Source organism: Neophocaena asiaeorientalis, unplaced genomic scaffold (genome assembly GCF_003031525.2).
Source record: "Neophocaena asiaeorientalis asiaeorientalis breed wild unplaced genomic scaffold, Neophocaena_asiaeorientalis_V1.1 scaffold114, whole genome shotgun sequence".
Classification (NCBI taxonomy): domain Eukaryota; kingdom Metazoa; phylum Chordata; class Mammalia; order Artiodactyla; family Phocoenidae; genus Neophocaena; species Neophocaena asiaeorientalis.
Window position 1 is genome coordinate 9292363 of NW_020173116.1, and position 22965 is coordinate 9315327.

General features: G+C 40.6%; 1 protein-coding gene, 1 non-coding gene and 1 pseudogene across 7 annotated transcripts in view; 1 reads left to right on the top strand and 2 right to left on the bottom strand.

The window, feature by feature from the left end:
* The window catches only part of TSGA10 (testis specific 10), a 101518-nt gene extending 84741 nt beyond the window's left edge, over positions 1-16777 (bottom strand). For 4 of the 6 annotated variants that reach the window (XR_003003144.1, XM_024743942.1, XM_024743941.1 and 1 more), the window contains exons 1-2: positions 16444-16620; positions 4424-4552 (exon numbers count right to left, since the gene is read on the bottom strand). Coding sequence is in view for 4 of the 6 variants with exons in the window: in XM_024743942.1 (XP_024599710.1) it covers positions 4424-4552; positions 16444-16500 (186 nt within the window). In the remaining 2 variants the exon portion in view is untranslated. Of the gene's footprint in view, positions 1-4423; positions 4553-16443; positions 16621-16703 lie in introns of those variants that run through there. The other 2 variants (XM_024743943.1, XM_024743940.1) reach the window with 2 other exon arrangements.
* Positions 9873-10556, top strand: LOC112398994 (60S ribosomal protein L13a pseudogene; annotated as a pseudogene).
* A 4431-nt stretch (positions 16778-21208) lies between the features above and the next one.
* Positions 21209-21281, bottom strand: TRNAE-CUC (transfer RNA glutamic acid (anticodon CUC)). The gene has a single exon. It is a non-coding gene; the product is annotated as a tRNA-Glu (tRNA).
* Positions 21282-22965: the final 1684 nt, after the last annotated feature.

Below are 22965 nucleotides of genomic sequence, written 5' to 3' on the forward strand. Positions count from 1 at the left end.
ATTTATATTACATATATTTAATGTACTTACTTTTATGTTAAGATTCAAGTGTGACTTTTCTGTTGTTTTCTCTGTTTTGTTTTTTTTTTAATTTTTCTTTCTGTGTTGTTTTACCCACTTTCCTCTGGGTTGCTTGAACATTTTTTAGAATTCCAGTTTGAGGTATCCATAGCAATTCTGAGTATAACTCTTTTTACAGATTTTTAGTGGTTGCTCTAGGTGTTTCATTATATGTTCATAAGTTATCACAGCCTACATTTTACCAGTTCAAGTGAAGTGCAGAGACCTTACCTCCCTTTACGTCTCTCTACCCTCCTTTATTAATAATTCTTAAATATTTCCTCTACATGCACTGAGAACTACATTCGACAAACATAATTTAGAAAAGTAGAAAAGGAAATTCGATCACGTTTACCCATATTTTTGCTCTGTATGTTGTTCTCCTTCCTTCCTATTCTTCCAAGACTACTCCTTTTATCACTTCCTTCCTTGTTAGAGAAATTCCTTTAGATATTCTTTTAGGGTATGTTTGCTGGCAACAAATTCTCAGTTTTCTTCATCTGAGAATATCTTAATTTTCCCTTCATTTCTTACTTTTCCCTTCATACTTTTCTAAATACAGAATATGCACTGGGTTGACAGTTCTTTTCTTCCAACACTTGAAAAATGTTGTGCCACTTCCTTCTGATCTCATTTCCAGACCTGCTGCCATTTGAATTGGTGCTCCCCTATAAATAATGAATTGTTTCTCTTGTTTCTTTCAGGAATTTTTTGTCTTTAGTTTTCAGTTTGAATATGAAGTGTCTCAGTGTAGATTTCTTTGGGAGACTCCTGGTAGCTTTTCACTCACCTTCTTTCATCTGTTTATGTCTTTTGCCAAATTTGGGGACTATTTAGCCATTATTTCTTTGAATATTTTTTCAGCCCCACCTTCTCTTCCCTCTCCTTCTGGGACTCCAACGATCCAAATGTAGATCTTTTGTTATATTCCCACCTGTCCCTGAGCCTCTGTTCACATTTTTTCAATCTATTTTCTCTCTATTGTTCAGATCAGGTAACTTCTTTACTTCTATCTTCATGTTCACTGATTCATTCTTTTCTCCTCCTCTTCATGTTTTTGTTTGAGAACACCAAGTTTTTAATTTCAGTTACTGTATTTTTTTAAACTTTTTTATTGTGGTAAAATAGAACGTCATAAAATTTACCACTCTAACCATTTTTAAATGTAAAATTCAATGGCATTAAGTTCATTCACAACATTGCGCAACCATCCCATATCCATTTCCAGAACTTTTTCATCATCACAAACTGAAACTCTGTACCCATTAAATAATTATCTATGAATTTTCCTACCTCATATAAGTGGAATCATACAATATTTGTCCTTCTGTGCCTGGCTTATTTCAATTAGCACACTGTTTTCAGGGCCCTTCCATCTTGTAGTCTCCTTTCAGAATTAAGGTTGAATCATGTTCCATTGTTTGTACGTACCCCATTTTGTTTATCCATTCATCTATCGATGGAATCTGCATTGTTTCCACCTCTTGGCTATCATAAATAATGCTGTTATGAACACTGGTGTACAAGTATCTGTTTGAGTCCCTGCTTTTAATCTTTGGGGGATATTCCTAGGAGTGGAATAGCTGGATCACATGGTAATTCTATACTTAACTTTTTGAGGAATTGCCAAACTTTTTTGTACTATGCTTAAACCATTTTACATTAGCAATGCACAAGAGTTCCAGATTCTCCACATCCTCACCAACACTTGTTATTTTCTGCTTTTTGATAATAGTGGTCCTGACTGGTGTGAAGTGATATCTCATTGTGGTTTGGATTTGCATTTCCTTAATGACTGGTGATGTTGAGCATCTTTTCATGTTTATTGGCCATCTGTATATCTTCTCTGGAGAAACATCTATTCAAGTTTTTTGCCCATTTTTGAATTGTGTTGTTTTGGGGTTTTTTGTTGTTGAGTTATAGAACTTCTTTATATATTCTGGATATTAATCCCTTATCAGATACATAATTTGGAAGTATTTTCTCCCATGTATTTTTTTAATAGACCTTACTTTTTTTTAGAGCAGTTTTAGGTTTACAGAAAAATTGACCAGTAAGTACAGACAGAGAGTTCCCACATATCCCTTCTCCCCCCTCCAACTCACCCCAGTTTCCCCTTATTTACATCTTGTTTTAGTGTGGTACATTGGTCACAATTGATGAGCCAACATTATACATTATTATTAACTAAAATCCAGAGTTTAATTAGGGTTCACTCTTAGGGTTGTTGATTCTGTGGGTTTTTACAAATGTACAGTGACATGTATCCATCATTACTGTATACAGGATAGTTTCACTGCCCTAAAAATCCCCTGTGCTCCATTCACCCCTTCCTCCCTCCAACTCCCTGGCAACCAGTGATCTTTCTAATGTCTCTATGTTTTGTCTTTCCCAGAAGGTCATATAGTTGGAATCACAGAGTATGTAACCTTTTCAGATTGGCTTTTTTCACCTCACAATATCCTTTCAAGGTTCCTTCATGTCTTTTTATGGCTTGATAGCTCATGTCTTTTTATCAGTGAATAATATTCTATTATATACCACAGTTTGTTTATTCTATTCACCTACTGAAGAACAGCTTGTTTGCTACCAAAATTCCACTTGCCTCTACTTTATATCTTTTATTTCGAACAGCCTGTTTGCTACCAAAATTCCACTTGGCTGTACTTTATATCTTTTATTTCTTTGATAAGATTTTCTGTTTGTTTCAAGCATGCTCAAAATTACCTGTTGAAGCATTTCTATGATGGCTAATTTAAAATCCTTGTCAGATAATTGTCATATTTGATTCGTCTCTGTGTTGGCACCTCGTGATTGTCTTTCCTCATAGAGGTTGAGATCTTCCTGATTTTTGGGATGAGGAGTGTTTTTTTCTTTTTTTTTATTAAGACCTCATAGTCTAAGACACCGACTCTTATCTTTCAGTAGGCTTCCTGTGACACTGCTCCAGCAAGAAAAGGGGGACACTGCCTTGTTACTGTTGGATGGGAGTAAAAGCCCAATTTCTCCACTAGGCCTCCTTTGACACCTGGGAAGAGTGGGGCTCCTTGTTACGGCTAGGCAGGGATGGGAATTCGGGCTCCCCACCAGGCCTCTGTTGATATCACCAGAGCTGGAAGAATGGAGGCTCCTTATTACCGCTCCCATGTATCCTCCACTGCCACTGTGGGTGGGTGGACTTGTTATTGTTGGAGGGTGGTAAAGGTTCTGACTCTACATTAGGTCTCTTCTGATATCATCCCAGCAAAGAGGAAATGGGGCACCTCTTACTACCAGGTGGCAGTGGACTTTTGGCTGCCCATGTGGTCTCTGGTGACAATACGGGGTTGGGGACTTCCTTACTTCCTGAATGACACAAAAGTCTTGGTTCCCCACTCAGCCTTCTTCTTTGATACCACCCTGGTGGGATGGGGGCCTGGTGGGGTGGGGTGGGGGGATGAGGGAAGGATGGGGTTCTTTGTTATATAGCATGAGAAGGGTGGATGTCTGGGCTCTTAGCCTTTGCTGGCAGGAATGGAGCTAGTTTTTTTCCGTGGTGTCTGCTTAAAGTGGGCAGTTCTTGTCTAAGAGTAATCTGACTTGCTAGATTGCCCAATTCCTAGTCCTTCAGCTAGAAAGGAATGGCTTTTCTGAGACCTTTATAAATCTGCACCCATGATTTCTGGTTGCCAGTTTTTCCAGTACTCTGCCTGGGATATATGGAACAAAAAGAAAAACCAGGAACTCCCTAACATGTCCTACATTCATTGTGTGCTGAGGTCTCTAGCCAGTCTTCCTTCTTCCCACCTTTCAGAGTGTTCTTATGCTTGTTTTATACATAATATTCAGGGTTTTTAGCTGTACTTAGTGGGAAGAGTAAGGAAAAGTAAGTCTACTCCATTTTCCTAGAAGAGGAAGTTTCTTTTAATAGCCTTTATTAATAGCTATACCACAGGTCAGACACCAGGAGAACAGAAACAATAATGAACTTGGGAGCTCAGAGAACTGGATTCAAATTCTAGCTAATGTGGGAGTTCAGAGAAATCCTAGCTCTGTCACTCATTAGTCAAATATCATAATTCTTTAGCCTCTTGGAACTTGGGCTTCCACATTGGTAAAATGGAAATAACATCACAGTTTCACAAAGTTGGGATGATTAAGTAAGATTATGTACTTGAAAGCATCTGATACAATACCTGGGATATAGTTTTCACTCACTAACTCTGAATCTATGTGTTTCAAAATGGTTAAGATAAAAATGGAATGATTTTAGACCCATAAAATTTAAATGAGCACTGAATTGGTATTTATTCTCTATCTTATTTTAATATAGGCCCCCATCCCAAATTAATTTAGGGAAATATGCAGAGAACTTAAATGTAACCTGTAACTTCAGTGAAGAAATGAATTTGTCTTGATTTCTCACTTCTTGTTCTAGCTGGAGAATATTCTGGTGTTTTTCAGCTTCAGAAACTGGAGCCCCTAGATCAAAATCATGTTCTTTGGTGGTAACCTAGTGGAAGGAATGGGAATAATATAGAGACAGTCAGGTTTAAAACAGCTTTGTGATTTCCCACAACAATCATAATTTTTAAAATTAACAACATTCAATTAAAAAATTGTTTTTAACCTGTTCCACCAGCTAAAAGGACTTCATCAACATTTACTTTCTTAAAACTTTATATTATAAAACTTCTTCTGTGTGTTTTCCAAATATGAAACTATAGTATTGAACATGCTTTTCAAAAAAGACATATTCCACTCTATCTAAGGGAATATGGGTCAGCAGCAAATTAAGTGGTCTACTTCCAGGGCTATGATGTTCACTAGCTACCTGTTTATTGTTATTTTTGTATATTAACAAAAAGGTGTGCTACCCATATCACAAAGGGCTAATTTCCCTAATATATAAATAATTCCTATAATTAAAAAAAGGATAAGAAATACCTTAATATAAAAATTGGCCAAGAATATGGATATTTCACAGAAATGGCTTTTAAATAGATTTAAAGATATTCAATCTCACCATTTAGAGGAATACAAATTAAAACAACACTGGGATACCATTTTTTAACCATCACATTGGCAAAATCATAAAGTTGGATATATAAATTAGCATTCTGTGGCAGTGTAAATTGACACAGTATTTATGGAGAACAACTGGGTAAAATCTAGCAACATTACAAATGCACATAGCTTCTTTACAAATAATTCCATTTCTCAGAATTTTTCTACATACATATTTGCACATTTGCAAAATAACAGTGTTAAAAGATTTCTCACTTTAGCATACTACACATACTACTCTTCACTGTGCTTTTTTTACTTGACTATGTATCTTAGAAACTGTATAATTTAAGGAAATAATTTTTCTTTCTCTGAATCAAGGCTACCATTATGTTAAGAGGGAATTTGCTACAAGCAAAGCAACACAGATGCTATGCTCCAAAATCTAGTACTTGGGAAATTACAGGCTCAGGATTCCCCAGTCACTGACCTTGTGTTAACGCCCTGTACAACCCAGCCCTTAGCAGTCTGACAGGTTTATTTCCCTTTTTCCCTTTCCCTAAACAAGACACAAATCTGCTTCTTCTGTTCTCCAGTCCAGCAGTTCCTGCCTCTCCTGGAACTTCAGCATTAGATCTCACAAAGCATTTCTAACTATGAATCGTTTTAGGCCTTTATGGGTTAGGCTGAAATCCTAACTACCATTTCTTACATAGTTTCTGTTGAAAAATGTGTTCCTAGTTATAAACATGTGACTAAGTATAACTGAATCAAATGACTCCTCACTATAGCAGTACTTTTCAAATTTTAGTAAACATACGAGTCATTTGAGAATCTTGTTAAAATGAGATTATTACTCACAGTAGGTCTGAAATACTGCAATTCTAAAAAGCTGCTCAGCAATCCCTATTTGGCTAGCACACAGACTACACCTTGAATAACAAGGACCTAAAATCTAAACCTGCCTAGCATACAGAGTTCTTCATAATTTGGTCCCTTCCTACTTCTTCAAATTTACCTCCTACTTGACACCTCCAAGAACCCCTCTATTAAAGACAAACTATTCTACACCTTCTTTATACATACATTCAGAAACATATTATCTTTTGTTCATGAGCTTTGCCCTCACTCTTTTCTCCACTGAAGTAAAGACACTTCTAAGGCTCAGCTTGAATTCCATATTCTCTAGGAGGTTTTCTCTGTCTTCTCCATTGAACGGTGATCGCCTCTTCACTGAGACATCCAAATATCTTGGTAATAGAACAATTTATGTAGCTATTTACTTTTTCTGGATATGTCTTCCTCACACAGTTATTAGAATCTTAACAAATAATATCCTAGAGCTCTCTGTATTCCATCAATCTGCACAGTTCTTTGGCTAACAGGAAGGTATCAATACAAATTTGTAGAGGTTGATAATGAAGCAGTGTACTAAAGCAGATAAAATGGAACCTTCCCTCTTCTTTTTGGTAAAACGAACAGTCAAGTTTACTATCAGTCTACTCTAGAAATCAGAAGTATAAAGAGACCAAGAGTCTACCTGACAATTGTGAGCCATCATATTAGAGCTGCGACTTTCCCTACACTAACTTTGGAGGCAATAAAAAGGGAGAGAAATCAGTGTATCTGAAATGCCCATGCCTGGCATGCCAGTTTCTCCACCTCAGGCTACCTGAATATCTTCCACCTTCCAGTGATCTCTAGATGGAGCTTTGAACGGAACTTGCGTTCCTGTACAGATCTCAGAGAACGCAAGTAAAAGTACTTTGTAAGCAGCAAATTGTCATCATAAACACCCAAGCTAGAATCACAATCATTCTCAACGGGGAAGCAGCAGAGCATAGTGGTTAAGAGCATGTTCTTTAGCCTCAGACTGCTAAACCGTTCATAATGCCTGTTCTGCCGCTTCTTAGCTGCATGACCACAGGCAAGTTACTTCTCTGGCCATGGTTTCCTCATCTCTAAAATAGAGATGAAAACAGTACTTGCTTCATAGAGCTGTTGTGAGGATTAAATGAGTTATTATATGTAAAGCACTTAGAACAGTACCTGGCAATAAATAATAGCTGCCATATATATATTATTATTTTTTACAATTACTATTATTACTAATTCCTCTCACTGACTCAACTTATTTAATTGGCCGTCATGTCCTACTGATCTTTTCACTAAAATCTCTCTCAAACACATTTCTTCCAACACTACTATCACTGTTTCAGCTCATACTATCAGATTGTAACATTTATTCACTTACCAAACAAATTTATAAACAGTTAGGATAAGGATGAACCAATATTATATTGGGGAGCTAGAAAGATAGAAAACAAATAAAAACTTAACAATTTCAAGGGGCTTCCATGGTGGCACAGTGGTTAAGAATCCACCTGCCAATGCAGGAGACACAGGTTCGAGCCCTGGTCCAGGAAGATCCCACATGCTGCAGAGCAACTAAGTCCGTGCGCCACAACTACTGAGCCTGCATTCTAGAGCCCGCGAGCCACAACTACTGAGCCCGTATGCCACAACTACTGAAGCCTGCGCACGTAGAGCCCGTGTTCCCAACAAGAGAAGCCACCACAACAAGAAGCCTGCACACCGCAACGAAGAGTAGCCCCCACTCACCGCAACCAGAGAAAAGCCTGCATGCAGCAACAAAGACCCAATGCAGCCAATATAAAATAAATAAAATTAAATAAAATTAAAACAAAAAACTTACAATTTCAAGCTCAATGAATCTAGGGAAGTCCAAAACAAATCAGAAATTACAGTACAGTATGATTCGTGCCACATACATGTATGCTAAGGGAATACAGGACTACAAAAAAGTATTTCTGACTTCTACTTCCCCCCAAAGACTTAGCATATATTTTCCATGTTCCCTCCAAACTATGAACATATCCCTACTGGAGCACTTAACACATTATATTGTTTATTGGATGTCCAAAGCCATCACAACTTAACATGTTAAAACAGACCTCTTGGGCTTCCCTGGTGGCGCAGTGGTTGAGAGTCCACCTGCCGACGCAGGGGACACGGGTTCGTGCCCCGGTCCGGGAGGATCCCACATGCTGTGGAGCGGCTGGGCCCGTGAGCCACGGCCGCTGAGCCTACGCGTCCGGAGCCTGTGCTCCGCAATGGGAGAGGCCACAACAGTGAGAGGCCCGTGTACCGCAAAAAAGAAAAAAAAATAAACAGACCTCAATTCCCCCACCTGCACTTCTACTCTCAACCCTGCCTCCACCATGTTCCTTCCCAGTCTTTCCCATGTCACATGGCACTGTCATTTGTGCAGTTATCAAAGTCAAAAACCAAGGTGTTATCTTTGTTTCCTCTTTTCCTGAACCTCATCAAATCCATCAACAAGCCCTTTGGATCTACCTCCAAAATATATCCCCAATCCATCATCCACTTCTGTACACTTTTATTATCACCTACTTGGTTCAAGTCACCATCATCTCCCACATGGATTACTGCAATTGTCTCCTAACTGGTCTTTTTGCTTCTACTGCTGCTCCCTGCAACCTGTTTTCCAAACTGAAATCAAAACAATCATTTTAAAATAATGCGATCCTGCTCAAAACACTCCAATGGCTTCCCACTGAAATCAGAATAAAAGTCAAACTTTTTTTTTTACTTTAATCTCTAGCCTACAAAGGTAGCTCATACATTTTTTTTCTTTTTTCCTTTAACATCTTTATTGGAGTATAATTGCTTTACAGCGTTGTGTCAGTTTCTGCTGTATAACAAAGTGAATCAGCTATATGCATACGTATATCCTCATATCCCCTCCCTTTTGCTTCTCCCTCCCACCCTCCTTATCCCACCCCTCTAGGTGATCACAAAACACCAAGCTGATCTCCCTGTGCTATGCAGCTGCTTCCCAGTAGCTATCTATTTTTCATTTGGTAGTGTATATATGTCCATGCCACTCACTTCATCTCAGCTTACCCTTCCCCGTCCCCACATCCTCAAGTCCATTCTCTATGTCTGCGTAGTTATTCCTGTCCTGCCCCTAGGTTCATCAAAACCATTTTTTTTTTTTTAGGTTCCATGCATATGTGTTAGCATACGGTATTTGTTTTTCTCTTTCTGACTTACTTCATTCTGTATGACAGTCTCTAGGTCCATCCACTTTACTACAAATTACTCAATTTTGTTTCTTTTTATGGCTGAGTAATGTTCCACTGTATATATGTGCCACATCTTCTTTATCCATTCCTCTGTCGATGGACACTTGGGTTGCTTCCATGTCCTGGCTATTGTAAGTAGTACTGTAATGAATGTTGTGGTACATGGCTCTTTTGAATTATGGTTTTCTCAGGGTATATACCCAGTAGTGGGATTGCTGGGTCATATGGTAGTTCTATTTTTAGTTTTTCAAGGAACCTCCATACTGTTCTCCATAGTGGCTGTATCAATTTACATTCCCACCAACAGTGCAAGAGGGTTCCCTTTTCTCCACACCCTCTCCAGCATTTATTTTTTGTAGATTTCTTGATGATGGCCATTCTGACCAGTGTGAGGCGATACATCACTGTAGTGTTGATTTGCATTTCTCTAATGATTAGTGATGTTGAGCATCTTTTCATGTGTTTGTTGGCAGTCTGTATATCTTCTTTGGAGAAGTGTCTATTTAGGTCTTCTGCCCATTTCTGGACTGGGTTGTTTGTTTTTTTGATATTGCGCTGCTTGTATATTTTGGAGATTAATCCTTTGTCAGCTGCTTCATTTGCAAATATTTTCTCCCATTCTGAGGGCTGTCTTTTCATCTTGTTTTTGTTTTCCTTTGCTGTGCAAAAGCTTTTAGGCTTCATTAGATCCCATTTGTTTATTTTTGTTTTTATTTCCATTTCTCTAGGAGGTGGGTCAAAAAGCATCTTGGAGGCAGCTGCCAAAGATGGCGGAGGGGCAGGTCCTGGTTCTCGATGGCCAAGGCCATCTCCTGGGCTGCCTGGTGGCCATGATGGCCAAGCAGGTGCTTCTGGGTCAAAAGGTGGTGGTTATGCGCTGTGAGGGCATCAACATTTCTGGCAATTTCTATAGAAACAAGTTGAAGTACCTGGCATTCCTCTGCAAGCGGATGAACACCAACCCCTCCCACAGCCCCCTACAACTTCTGAGCCCCCAGCCGCATCTTCTGGCAGACAGTGCAAGGCATGCTGTCCCATAAGACCAATCAAGGCCAGGCCGCTCTAAACTGCCTCAAGGCGTTTGATGGGATCCTGCCACCCTATGACAAGAAAAAGAGGATGGTGGTTCCTACCGCCCTCAAGGTTGTGCATCTGAAGCCTATGTGGAAGTTTGCCTACCTAGGGTCCCTGGCTCATCAGGTTGGCTGGAAGTACCAGGCAGTAACAGGCACCCTTGAGGAGAAGAGAAAGGAGAAGGCCAAGATCCACTACTGGAAAAAGAAGCAGCCCACAAGGCTATGGAAGCAGGCCGAAAAGAACATAGAGAAGAAAATTGACAAATTCACAGAGATCCTCAAAACCCATGGATTCTTAGTCTGAGCCCAATAAAATTGACTGTTTATTCTTAATTTAAAAAAAAAAAAGAAGAAAAAGAATCTTGCTGTGATTTAGGTCAGAGTGTTCTGCCTATGTTTTCCTCTAAGAGTTTTATAGTGTCCGGCCTTACATTTAGGTCTTTAATCCATTTTGAGTTTATTTTTGTGTATGGTGTTAGGAAGTGTTCTAATTTCATTCTTTTACATGTAGCTGTCCAGTTTTCCCAGCACCACTTATTGAAGAGGCAGTCTTTCCTCCATTGTATACTCTTGCCTCCTTTATCAAAGATGAGGTGACCATATGTGCATGGGTTTATCTCTGGGCTTTCTATCCTGTTCAATTGATCTCTATTTCTGTTTTTGTGCCAGAACCATACTGTCTTGATTACTGTAGCTTTGTAGTATAGTCTGAAGTCTGGGAGCCTGACTCCTCCAGCTCTGTCTTTCTTTCTCAAGATTGCTCTGGCTATTTGGGGTCTTTTGTGTTTCCATACAAATTGTGAACTTTTTTTGTTCTAATTCTGTGAAAAATGACTTTGGTAGTTTGACATGGATTGCATTGAATCTGCAGATTGTTTTGGGTAGTATAGTCTTTTTCACAATGTTGATTCTTCCAATCCAAGAACACAGTATAACTCTCCATCTGTTGGTATCATCTTTAATTTCTCTCATCAGTGTCTTATAGTTTTCTGCATACAGGTCTTTTGTCTCCATAGGTAGGTTTATTCCTAGGTATTTTATCTTTTTGTTGCAATGGTAAATGGGAGGGTTTCCTTAATTTCTTTTTCAGATTTTTCATCATTAGTTTATAGGAATGCAAGAGATTTCTGTGCATTAATTTTGTATCCTGCTACTCTACCAAATTCATTGATTAGCTCTAGTAGTTTTCTGGTAGCACCTTTTTGATTCTCTATTTATAGTATCATGTCTTCTGCAAACAGTGACAGTTTTACTTCTTCCTTTCCAATTTGGATTCCATTTACTTTTTTCTTCTTTGATTGCTGTGGCTAAAACTTCCAAAACCATGTTGAATAACAGTGGTGAGAGTGGGCAACCTTGTCTTGTTCCTGATCTTAAAGGAAATGCTTTCAGTTTTTCACCATTGAGAATGATGTTGACTGTGAGTTTGTCATATATGGCCTTATTATATGTTTAGATAGGTTCCCTCTATGCCTACTTTCTGCAGAGTTTTTATCATAAATGGGTGTTGAATTTTGTCAAAAGCTTTTTCTGCATCTATTGAGATTATCGTATGGTTTTTATCCTTCAGTTTGTTAATATGGTGTATCACGTTGAATGATTTGCATATATTGAAGAACCCTTGCATTCCTGGGATAAACCCCACTTGATCATGGTGTATGAACCTTTTAATGTGCTGTTGGATTCTGTTTGCTAGTATTTTGTTGTGAACTTTTGCATCTATGTTCATCAGTGATATTGGCCTGTAATTTTCTTTTTTTATGACATCTTTGCCTGGTTTTGATATCAGGGTGATGGTGGTCTTGTAGAATGAGTTTGGGAGTGTTCCTCCCTCTGCTATATTTTGGAACAGTTTGAGAAGGATAGGTGTTAGCTCTTCTTTAAATGTTTGATAGAATTCACCTGTAAAGCCATCTGGTCCTGGACTTTTGTTTGTTGGAAGATTTTTAATCACAGTTGCAATTTCATTACTTGTGATTGGTCTGTTCATATTTTCTATTTCTTCCTGGTTCAGTCTTAAAAGGCTATACCTTGCTAAGAATTTGTCCATTTCTTCCAGTTTGTCCATTTTACTGGCATAGAGTTGCTTGTAGTAGTCTCTTAGGATGCTTTGTATTTCTTCAGTGTCTGTTGTAACTTCTCCTTTTTCATTTCTAATTTTATTGATTTGAGTCCTCTCACTCTTTTTCTTGATGAGTCTGGCTAATGTTTTATCAATTTTGTTTATCTTCTCAAAGAACCAGCTTTTAGTTTTACTGATCTTTGCTATTGTTTCCTTCATTTCTTATTCATTTATTTCTGATGATCTTTATGATTTCTTTCCTTCTGCTAACTTTGGGGGTTTTTTTGTTCTTCTTTCTCTAATTGCTCTAGGTGTAAGGTTAGGTTGTTTATTTGAGATGTTTCTTGTCTCTTGAGGTAGGATTGTATTGCTATAAACTTCCCTCTTAGAACTGCTTTTGCTGCCTCCCATAGGTTTTGGGTTGTTGTGTTTTCACTGTCATTTGTTTCTAGGTATTTTTTTGATTTCCTCTTTGGTTTCTGCAGTGATCTCTTGGTTATTTAGTAGTGCATTGTTTAGCCTCCATGTGTTTGTATTTCTTACAGTTTTTTTTCCTGTAATTGATATGTAGTCTGATAGCGTTGTGGTCAGAAGAGATACTTGATACGATTCCAATTTTCTTAAAAAAAAGTCAAACTTTTTAAGGTCCTACATGATTTGGCCCCTGCCTTCACTTCCCTAAATAGACCTACTACTCTCTTCTTTGTTCACCCCCCAGCTTTATTGATTTTCTTTGTTCCTCTACTGTGCCAATCTCATTCCACTCTGAGGCCTCCTCCCTTGCTTTCCCTCCGTCAGGAACATTCTCACCCCCAAGCCCTTGACATGAATGGCTCCTTCTTACCCTTGGCAATTTGGCTGAACTATCAGAGCGTCCTCCCCAACCTCTTACCTAAAGTAGCCTCTCTCCTACTCACTCGCCCATTAGGTTATCACACTTAACACTATTTGAAATTATATCACTTATTTCTTCATTTGTTTATTGTTTGTCACCCCCCACCAAATGTAAGCTCCAAGTGACCTAGGCTCTTGTCCAGTCACTGTTATATCCCTAATGCCTAGAAGAGTGCCCAGCACAAAGTTGGTACTCAATAAAACATTTCCCAAATAATGAATTTTGATGATTCAAAGAAGGTAGTTTCAATGGTAGGAGGACGAACAAATGAATGAGTAGTAAAGAAAAAGAAATAGAAAGTGTAGATTTCTTTTACAAAGCATGATTGTGAGAAGAAAGATAGAACAAACTTTGGGAAAAGACCAGGGTTGTTGAAGGGCCAACAGAAGAGGAGAAAAACTTGCTTCTTAATTTCCTCTATATCAAGGACCCCTTTCAGAATTAAGCAAAAGCCCTAGGTCGTTACCCCAGGAAAATGGAAACACATACAAAACTTTAAAAACAATTCCAGGGGGTTCAAGAACTCCCCAAATTTCTTGTACTCCAGGTTAAGAATTCTTACCAGTATAAACACAATGACGATTCCTAAGACATGGGTTAATGTTAACTAAAGGAGAAAGGCCAATAAGCTAGTAAGAGAAAACCCAGGTAAAGGGTACGCACTGTCCTTTGAGACAAGACAGAAAAAAGCAAGGTCAGGTAACGATTTAGATATGAAGGGTAGAAATCTGAAGAAGTTCCTGCCTGGCAGAATTTTAATTTTTCAGTGAAACAGGAGTTGAGATCACATGCTTAAAAGTATCATCAGTGCTGAGCAAAATATAATATGTGCTCAACAAACGTCTACTGAATATTTTGATAGAATAATTGAAAATACTGGAGTATCTTATATAGGATTTTGAAATCTGGTTCCACAAAAGGTCAACTTGTTTTCCTTTTAGAAAACTGTCTCCAAAAGTTTAGACTGAAAGACACTTTGAAGTAGGAGGGAATAGCTTCACTAAGAGAAGGATGTAGAAAACCACATAAAATTTTATGAATAATTTTGAGGTGGGTTCTGTATTTATAAAAAATAAGTGAATATATGTTTTGGAAATTCACTTCAAACAAAACAGTAAGGTCACTTGTTTAACCTTTCTTAAAAATAATCTCTCCAGTCACTCCATCCAAACCCAAGCTCCTCAGTTCTCTTCAATCCAGACTGTACTGTGAAGAAATAACTTGCCCTTTTTAAGAAGCATAGAACAATGGCCTTAGGAGAAGAATCATTTATCAGTTCCTCTTGGAAACATAAGAAGGGGGTCAAAGAGTTGTTGTCAAGAGGCTTTTCAGAACCAAAGGAATTTAATACAGACTGACATAAATAGCATAACTAAGACAAACAGAACTACCTTACTAACCAGCACACTTCAAGAGATTATCATGGGGTATGTGTACAAGAAAATTCACAGCAGTGTTCCTCATATTCACCAAAAGACATAGAAACCCTAGTGTCCACCAACAGTAGGTAAATTGTGGTATACTCTTACAATGGAACACCAAACAACAAACTAACTACAAGCAATAAAAAGGATCAATCGTAAAAACAATGTTGAGTAACATTGTTACAAGAGCAAACTTTGCAAAATACAAAGGAAAACTTAGTACAATCCCATCTACCTAAAGTTCAAAAACAAGCCAAACTAGGAAGTGCATGGTCACATACAAAGATGGTGAAACTACAAGGAAAAGCAAGAAAGCGGCTATCATAGAAGTCATGAAAGGGAACAAGGAGGAGCATGTGATGGGAAAAGGGAATGAATAACAACACCTGCTCTAACTGCCTCTGTATGTGGAGTACTTTAAAAGCAAATGATCGTAGGGCTTCCCTGGTGGCGCAGTGGTTGAGAGTCCGCCTGCTGATGCAGGGGACACGGGTTCGTGCCCCAGTCCCAGAAGATCCCACATGCCGCGGAGCGGCTGGGCCCGTGAGCCATGGCTGCTGGGCCTGCACGTCCGGAGCCTGTGCTCCGCAACGGGAGAGGCCATAGCAGTGAGAGGCCCGCGTACGGCAAAAAAAAAAAAAAACAACAAAAACAAATAATCCTAAAACAAATGGAAAAAGAAGCACCTGAAGAAGAAGACAGAGAGGCCCTAGAACGTCTACATCTGTTGGGCCATAAGCAGTGATTTTTTTCAGAAGGTAAACAAGATTTATTTTGGAAGCTGCCATTAAATAATGCTAAACTGTATACTGTTTAAAATAAATATATCATTAATGTATCTTCCTAGTTACTACCCACTAATTAAGACTAAATGGCTTAGCTCATTCATCAATTAACATACAAACAAAAATCAGTTTTATCCTGGAGGCAGATCTGAGTAATGTAACCCTTTCCTTTCATAGTTATAACTAAACTATTTTCTTCTAGTTGCAACCCGATTATTCTTCTATTTATTTCCTTACAGGTTAAGAAAAAACAAAAAAAAGTGTGCTTGAAATTTTGAAAACCACTAGAGGAAATTTAAAACAACGAATATCGTGAGATATAATGGCCTTAAATGGAAAAAGGAAAACAAACACAGAGACCCTGTGTCATCTATGTAACGTTTCCTGAAATCGCTATCCTTGACTTTATTTAAAGAAAAAAAAAAGTATATTCCTATGCGTGTTTGGGTATCAGCTCCCTGATCGCCGCAGTTATTCAATTTAAACCTCAAGTACTTTTTCCAAGGAAAGCCAGCGTACCCTGCCTTTCTGGTGTATAATTTCTACTGTAATTATATGAGATTTTCATGCAATTGACTACGTAATCTCGGCCCTTCACCTCGCCAAGTCTATAAAGTGGCTTAGAAGTGAGAGGCTGGGAGTCAGGAAGAGCCAGGTTGAACTCCCAAATCTCTGGCTTCCAAATTCCTCAGCTCAACTCCAGAGCGTTTCTAAACAGAACAATCCCCGCAACGACCAAGCGGAGAGCCGCGGTAGGCAGCGAGGCGGTCACCATAGGAACTGGGCTCAACCCTAAGCTCCCGAGAAAGGACAACAGGGGCAAAGTTTGCTCCTGGCGGGCTTCCCTGGACCGCAACTCCGCCGGCTACCGCCCCTAACAGCGGCTCCAGCAGCCAGTACCCACCTCACGGGTCGCCCTCAGCCCCGAACACCCACCACACCCGCCCCCTGCAGCTGCCCTCTCAGAGGCCTTCTGGCCCAGGAAATGCTTTTTACCCCAACACGGCGCATCCCCGCGCTTCTACCTGGGGCTGCGGATCCCTCCCCGGGCTTCTCGGCCTGCCGTCCTCCCCGGAGCTCATCCTGGCGACTGCCAGGACTCCGCCTCCATCAGGGATCCAGGTCCCTCGAGGTCTCCATCCTCCGCCCCTTTCCTCTCCCTTCCCATTCCAAATCGACCTGGCCCCGCCCCAGGGGTCGGAGGGAGGCGGGACCCGGCAGGAAGGAGGCGGGGGCGGTTAGCGCCGGCCTCAGCCGCCGTCGGCCCCGCCCTCACGCTCTGTACCTGAGGGGACTCGTCCTCCGCCTCCCCGGCGCCTTGGCTCCGCTTCCGTCCAGCGCGCCCCAAGTCCCTGTGCGCACGCGTACCTGGCTCGACCCTCCCTCTCGCGGGGACTACAAGCCGCGCGTGCACATCCACGCACGTAGCGACGCGTACGTCTTCCTGTCCGCCTTACAGGACGCTTGAGGATAAGGCCTCTTCCTGGTTCATGCGCGCCGCGCAGGCGCACGCCCACGCAGCGTTTAGACTACCCCTCCGAGAGTCCCGTCTCCTAGTAACCAGCCGCTATCCCTTTTTCCAAGACTTTTTCCTTACTCCCTGGGGGCGGTGGCCGCACCTGAGTGGAATGCGCATGCGCGGGTTCCATTCCCTCCGGCTGCCTTCAGTTAGCTCTGGGACACCTGCTGCTTTGCTGCCGCTTTTTTGTGCTATTTTCCCCAGGGATCGGGTACCATTCTGGACCCACGTTCAGTGAATTCGTTACTCCGCAGAGTTGCTCTTGGGCGCTGGGAGGGTGGTGCGCTCTCGGTCCGCAGTTAGGGGCGTGTTTGCGGGGAGACTCCCGGGTCGGGTGCTGCTGCTTGCAGCCTCGGGGGAGAGACCGTCCTGTTGCGGTAAGCGCCCGCAGCTGGGGAGCCTGCGGACCCCGAGCCCCGTCCGCCAGGCACCATCCAGTCTGGGTTGAATCTGGGAATGACAGAACTAGTGATGACAGCGCAGATTCCTGACCGGTATGCCTTCTCCACAAGGCAGGCCTTCTCCAAGTCCCCTTTGAAGAAAAACTGATCATGGTTAACAAAAAAAAGAAATATCACTTGATATTTAATATTGTACAGATTCTGCTCCTGTTTAATACCGTTTAAATGTGTCCTCTCAAATAGGAGCCTTCAGTCTGGGAACACTCATTTAAGTTAACCAGGTGTAATATTATTTTTTGCCATCCAACTATGTTAATATTGACCACATTACCTAAAAATGAAGAAATGAACTTTTTAGGGAAAGAGAATGAGAATTGCATTATTCTGCCAAATTTTTGGAGCTCAGCTGGAAAAGAAATATTGTCCTTTAAACATTTCTTAATGTTTAACATGTTCCACTTTTCTTAAGTAACCCAAGGGCTTCTGAACTCTAATGGTGGCTTTATCTCCCTGTCTTTTCCTACAGATGAAATAAACTAGGTTTTCATAGCTGTTCTCTGATGATCTTGGTATAGTATTCGCCTGTGTCTTTCAAAAGTAATCTCACATTTCAAGAGACTAACACTTCCTGTTTTTGCCAGGTGAGTACTCATTTTTTCCCCACAATGTATTTTGACAGGCATAAATAAATTTTATGTTAGAACGAATTTCACAGAAGTGCATTTAAATATGTGCCATATGTTTTTCCAATCTCTGCTCTGATTTTTTTTTTTTTTTTTGCGCTACGCGGGCCTCTCACTGCTGTGGCCTCTCCCGTTGTGGAGCACAGGCTCCGGACGCGCAGGCTCAGCGGCCATGGCTCACGGGCCCAGCCTCTCCGCGGCATGTGGGATCCACCGGGACCGGGGCATAAACCCGTGTCCCCTGCATCGGCAGGAGGACTCTCAACCACTGCGCCACCAGGGAAGCCCTGCTCTGATTTTTTTATGCCAGTACATTTTATTTGTTATTTGTGCCAGTACATTTTCTCATATTTTCAGATATTATATACATTGTAAGTATAGCTAGATACTAAAAAATTAAATCGTGTCCCTGTTATTTTAGATAAAGAAGTCAGAGGTCCCAAGAGATACATTTCCTGTGAAATATAATTATACCTAACTGATAAAATAAGTTACAAAGAAGCATGAGCTCTCAAAGACCATCCTGAAAAGTTATTTTAGGGAAAACAAAGTATAATCTCATTTCCTCTTAAAATACTAAGATTATTTTGAATAAAATGTTCTCATGATCTAGCATTATTGAAAAGAAATGGGGAAAAATGTACAAACCTCAAAACTCTAAGATGGAGTTGAAGACTTGTGGGGAGAAGGGGATTGTTAATATAGGAGGTAGGAAAGTACTTCCTTTAGGGAAAAAATTAGAAGAGTTTAAGCATTGATGTACACCACGTAGATGTTACTAAAGAGTCTTTGGAAAGAATGTAGGGAAGGGCTTCCCTGGCCCCGGTCTGGGAGGATCCCGCATGCCGCGGAGCGGCTGGGCCCGTGAGCCATGGCCGCTGAGCCTGCGCGTCCGGAGCCTGTGCTCCGCAACGGGAGAGGCCACAATAGTGAGAGGCCCGCGTACCAAAAAAAAGAATGTAGGGAAAAGATCATTTTAAAGCTAGACCAGGGCGTGAAGAGTTTCCTTTCTTTTACTATCAAGGACTGTTGACTTCCTTCCTCAGCCCAAGAAAGTGAAAAATTTCCTCCCTCTGTGGAAACCCAAAGAGTGCTGAGTGCCCCCTCCTGCCCCACCTAATCCTTTTATAGCACCTGAGCTCTCTCCCTTGTAATAGATACTCCTGTGCAAGTCTGAGATCGGGTTTCTCCATTTCACAAACTTCGCTTCAAAAACCTCTATTTCACCTTTTTTCTTCCTCGGTACCTCCCTGGTCCCCTTAAAAAAAAATTATACACGTTAAGCTGCTTTTTGCTGTTCTGCAGTTAACTGATGCTCTGTTCATTTTTTTTTAATAGGATAGTTTGTATTGATATATTTTCAAGTTCACTGTTCTTTCCTTTGGCAGTGTTACTCCCATCCATGATATTTTTCATGTCCGATTTGTATTTTTCATCTCTGGATTCCAGTTTGATTTTTTTTAAATGTCTTTCATTTCTCACTTCATCATGCCCATGCTTTGGGAAATATGGAATATATTTAAAATAGCTGTTGTATACTAATTCTATCATCTCTCTCATTCTTGGCATTGTTTCTATTAACTGATTTTTTTCCTCCTGGTTATGCATCACATTCTTCTGCTTGTTTTCATGCCTGGTGAGTTTTTATTGGCTGCCAGGTGTTGCAGATTTGACATTGTTGGGTGCTGGAGGTTTCGGTTTTGGTTTTTCTTTAAATATATTTAGGCTTTTTTCTGAGATGCAACAAGTTTACTTGGAAACAGTTTGATCCTTTAGAGCTGCCCTGTTGAAAATAGTAACCACTAGCTACATGTGGCTATTTGAATTTGTATTCATAAAATTAAATAAAATTTAAAGTTTACTTCCTCATTTGTATTCTGTATATTTCAAATTCCAACATCCAGCTTGCATCGATCGTTCAGTATTAGAATTCTCGCCTGCCAACATCCACATGTGGCTGGTGGCTACTATATTAGACAATCCATACAGGATATTTCCATCATTGCAAAAAGTCCTGTTGGACAGACCTGCTTTAGAAGCTTGCTTTTAAGCTTTGTTAGGTCCAAAATAGTCTTTATTTAGGGCTAATTTGACCCCATTACTGAGGCAATACCTTTCTGAGGACTCTATTCAATGACCAGGGTATTAGGAGTTCTTTCTACTCTGACTGGTGAGAACTCTATTCTTGGCTCTGTGTAGGCTCTAAGAACTATTCTGCCTTCTCCTTTTTGGTGTTTTTTTCCCCAGGGCTCAATAGTTTTTTTACACACATACACTGATCAGTATTCAGCCAAAGAATTGTGGGGAATCTTCTGCAGATCTCTGGAGCTCACTCTCTCACTGCACCTCTCCCCTCTCTCCACAAATTCTAGCCATCTTGGCCTCTGCAAACTCTGAAGTCTGTCTTCACAGTTCACTGAAGTGGCCAGACTCAATTTGGATTCCCCTTCCTTGTGATGAAGCCTAAAATTTCCAGGCCCTAAGCACTCATAAGACTTAACCTTATCTCCTTTCTCTTAGGGATCACTCTCCTGTACTACCTGTTGTCCAGTATCTAAAAACCATTGCTTCATGTGTTTTGTCTGTTTTTAAGATGTTTAAGGCATGAGGATAAATCTGGTCCATGTTTCTCTATCCTGGACAGAAGCAGAAGTCAGCTATCTCCACTAATCATCCCCATCAGAAGTGGTTTGCAATTCAGAAATTGCTTCAGCCTGAGGGAACTGTCAGTGCCTGGGCCCTGAAGCAGAAGAGGTCCCTGAAGCATGTCCTGGAGGAACAGTGATGAGGTCATGGGGCGGGGGGCAGAGTGGAGAGGAGAAGAGCTTGGGATGACAGAATGTTACTGGTGTATCTGTTTCCTATTGCTGCTGTAACAGTTTGGCACAAATGTGGTAGCTTTAAGCAACACCAATTTATTATCTTACAGTCCTGGAGGTTAGAATCCAAAACGGATCTCACTGGGCTAATACTGAGATGTCAGCAGGGCTGCATTCCTTCTGGAGGTTCTAGGGGAGCATCTGTTTTCTTGCCTTTCCAGCTGCTTTGCTTATTAGCGTGTGGTCCCCTTCTATCTTCAAAGCCAGCGATGGCCAGTCATCACTCTAACAGTGACAGTCCTGTCTCTCCCTCACTTTTTCTTCTTTTTTCTTTTTTTTGCTGCACTGAGTGGCTTCTGAGATCTTAATTCCCCAGCCAGGGATCGAACCCAGGCCCTTGGCAGTGAGAGTGCCAAGTCCTAACCACTGGACCGCCAGGGAGTTCCCCTCTCCCTCACTTGTAAAGACCCTTGTGATTATATTTGTAGCCACCAATTAGCCCAGGGTTATCTCCCCACCTCAAGGTAGGTTGATTGGCAACCTTAATGCCCTCTTGCCATGTAACAGAACATTCGCAGGTTGTGGGGATTAGGATGTGGACTTCTTTGGGAACCATTCTTCTGCCTACCACAGCTGGAGACTTGTTAGGTAGGGAATTTGGCTTTACTCTGTGATGGGAAGTAACTAGAGCGTGTTGAGCAGAGGATGGATGTGATCTGGCTTACGTTTTAAAAGGCTCATTCCAGATACAGTTAGAAGAACAAACAGTGGGGAGGCATAGGCAAGGGTAGAAACAGAAACAGGATTCACTGAAGGATTGGATGTGGAATGTGAGGTAGGAATTAAAAATTACTCCATCAGCAATGCACAAGGTTTCCTGCATTCTACTAAATATTCAGTGCTACCCACCTATCTGCCATTCTGATGGTAGCAAACTTGCATTTCTCTGATTTCTAATAAGTTTGAGCATCGCTTTATGCACACGTTATCTTTTGGGGATTCTCCAATCGGTGAATTATGTCTCTGTATCCTTTGCCCATTTTTCTAATGGGTTTCCTTTTTCCTTGTTAATTCATAGTTGTTCTTTTTATATTTTAGCTATAAATCCCTTGTCAGCTTGGACAGCACATCTTCCAGTCCTTTCTCCGTCTTCTGAACTTTGTTTACAATTTCTTTTTTTATTTTTATTTTTGAATTTTATTTTATTTATTTTTTTATACAGCAGGTTCTTATTAGTCATCAGTTTCATACACATCAGTGTCTACATGTCAATCCCAATCGCTCAATTCATCACACCACCACTGCCACCGCCCGGCCGCTTTCCCCCTTGGTGTCCATATGTTTGTTCTCTACATCTCTGTCTCAATTTCTGCCCTGCAAACCAGTTCACCTGTACCATATTTCTAGGTTCCACATATATGCGTTAATATACGATATTTGTTTTTCTCTTTCTGACTTACTTCACTCTGTAGGACAGTCTCTAGATCCATCCACGTCTCAACAAATGACCCAATTTCGTTCCTTTTTATAGCTGAGTAATATTCCATTGTATATATGTACCACATCTTCTTTATCCATTCATAAGGGCCCAGCTGCTCCGCGGCATGTGGGATATTCCTGGACCAGGGCACGAACCTGTGTGCCCTGCATCGGTAGGCAGATTCTCAACCACTGAACCACCAGGGAAGGCCCTGTGGCATATCTTAAAATCTGGTAAGGCAAGTCTCTGTGCTTTTTGTGTGTGTATGTCCAAATTTATTTAGCTCTTTATAGATCTTTATTCTTCCATATGCATACAAGATTTCCTTTGAATGGCAACTGAAATACTAGGTCAAAGAGGCCCCCAATAGACTTCTTCTCCCTTCCTGTCCTCAAAATCCCAGAGAAGTTAAGGTGAGACTCATAGGGCCAAATCTAACCTATTGCATTTCATTCCTTCTCAGTCCCTCTGTTAGAGTGACGTTTAATGTGCTAGTGGGTAATTATATACAATACCATTATTTTACCCTCTGTCAATTTCAAATGTGGTATGTTTTATACTTTTGTTAGTATTTTCTTTTTAATTTTTTTTTTAATTTGGTTGCACCACGTCTTAGTTGTGGCAGGCGGGCTCCTTAGTTGTGTC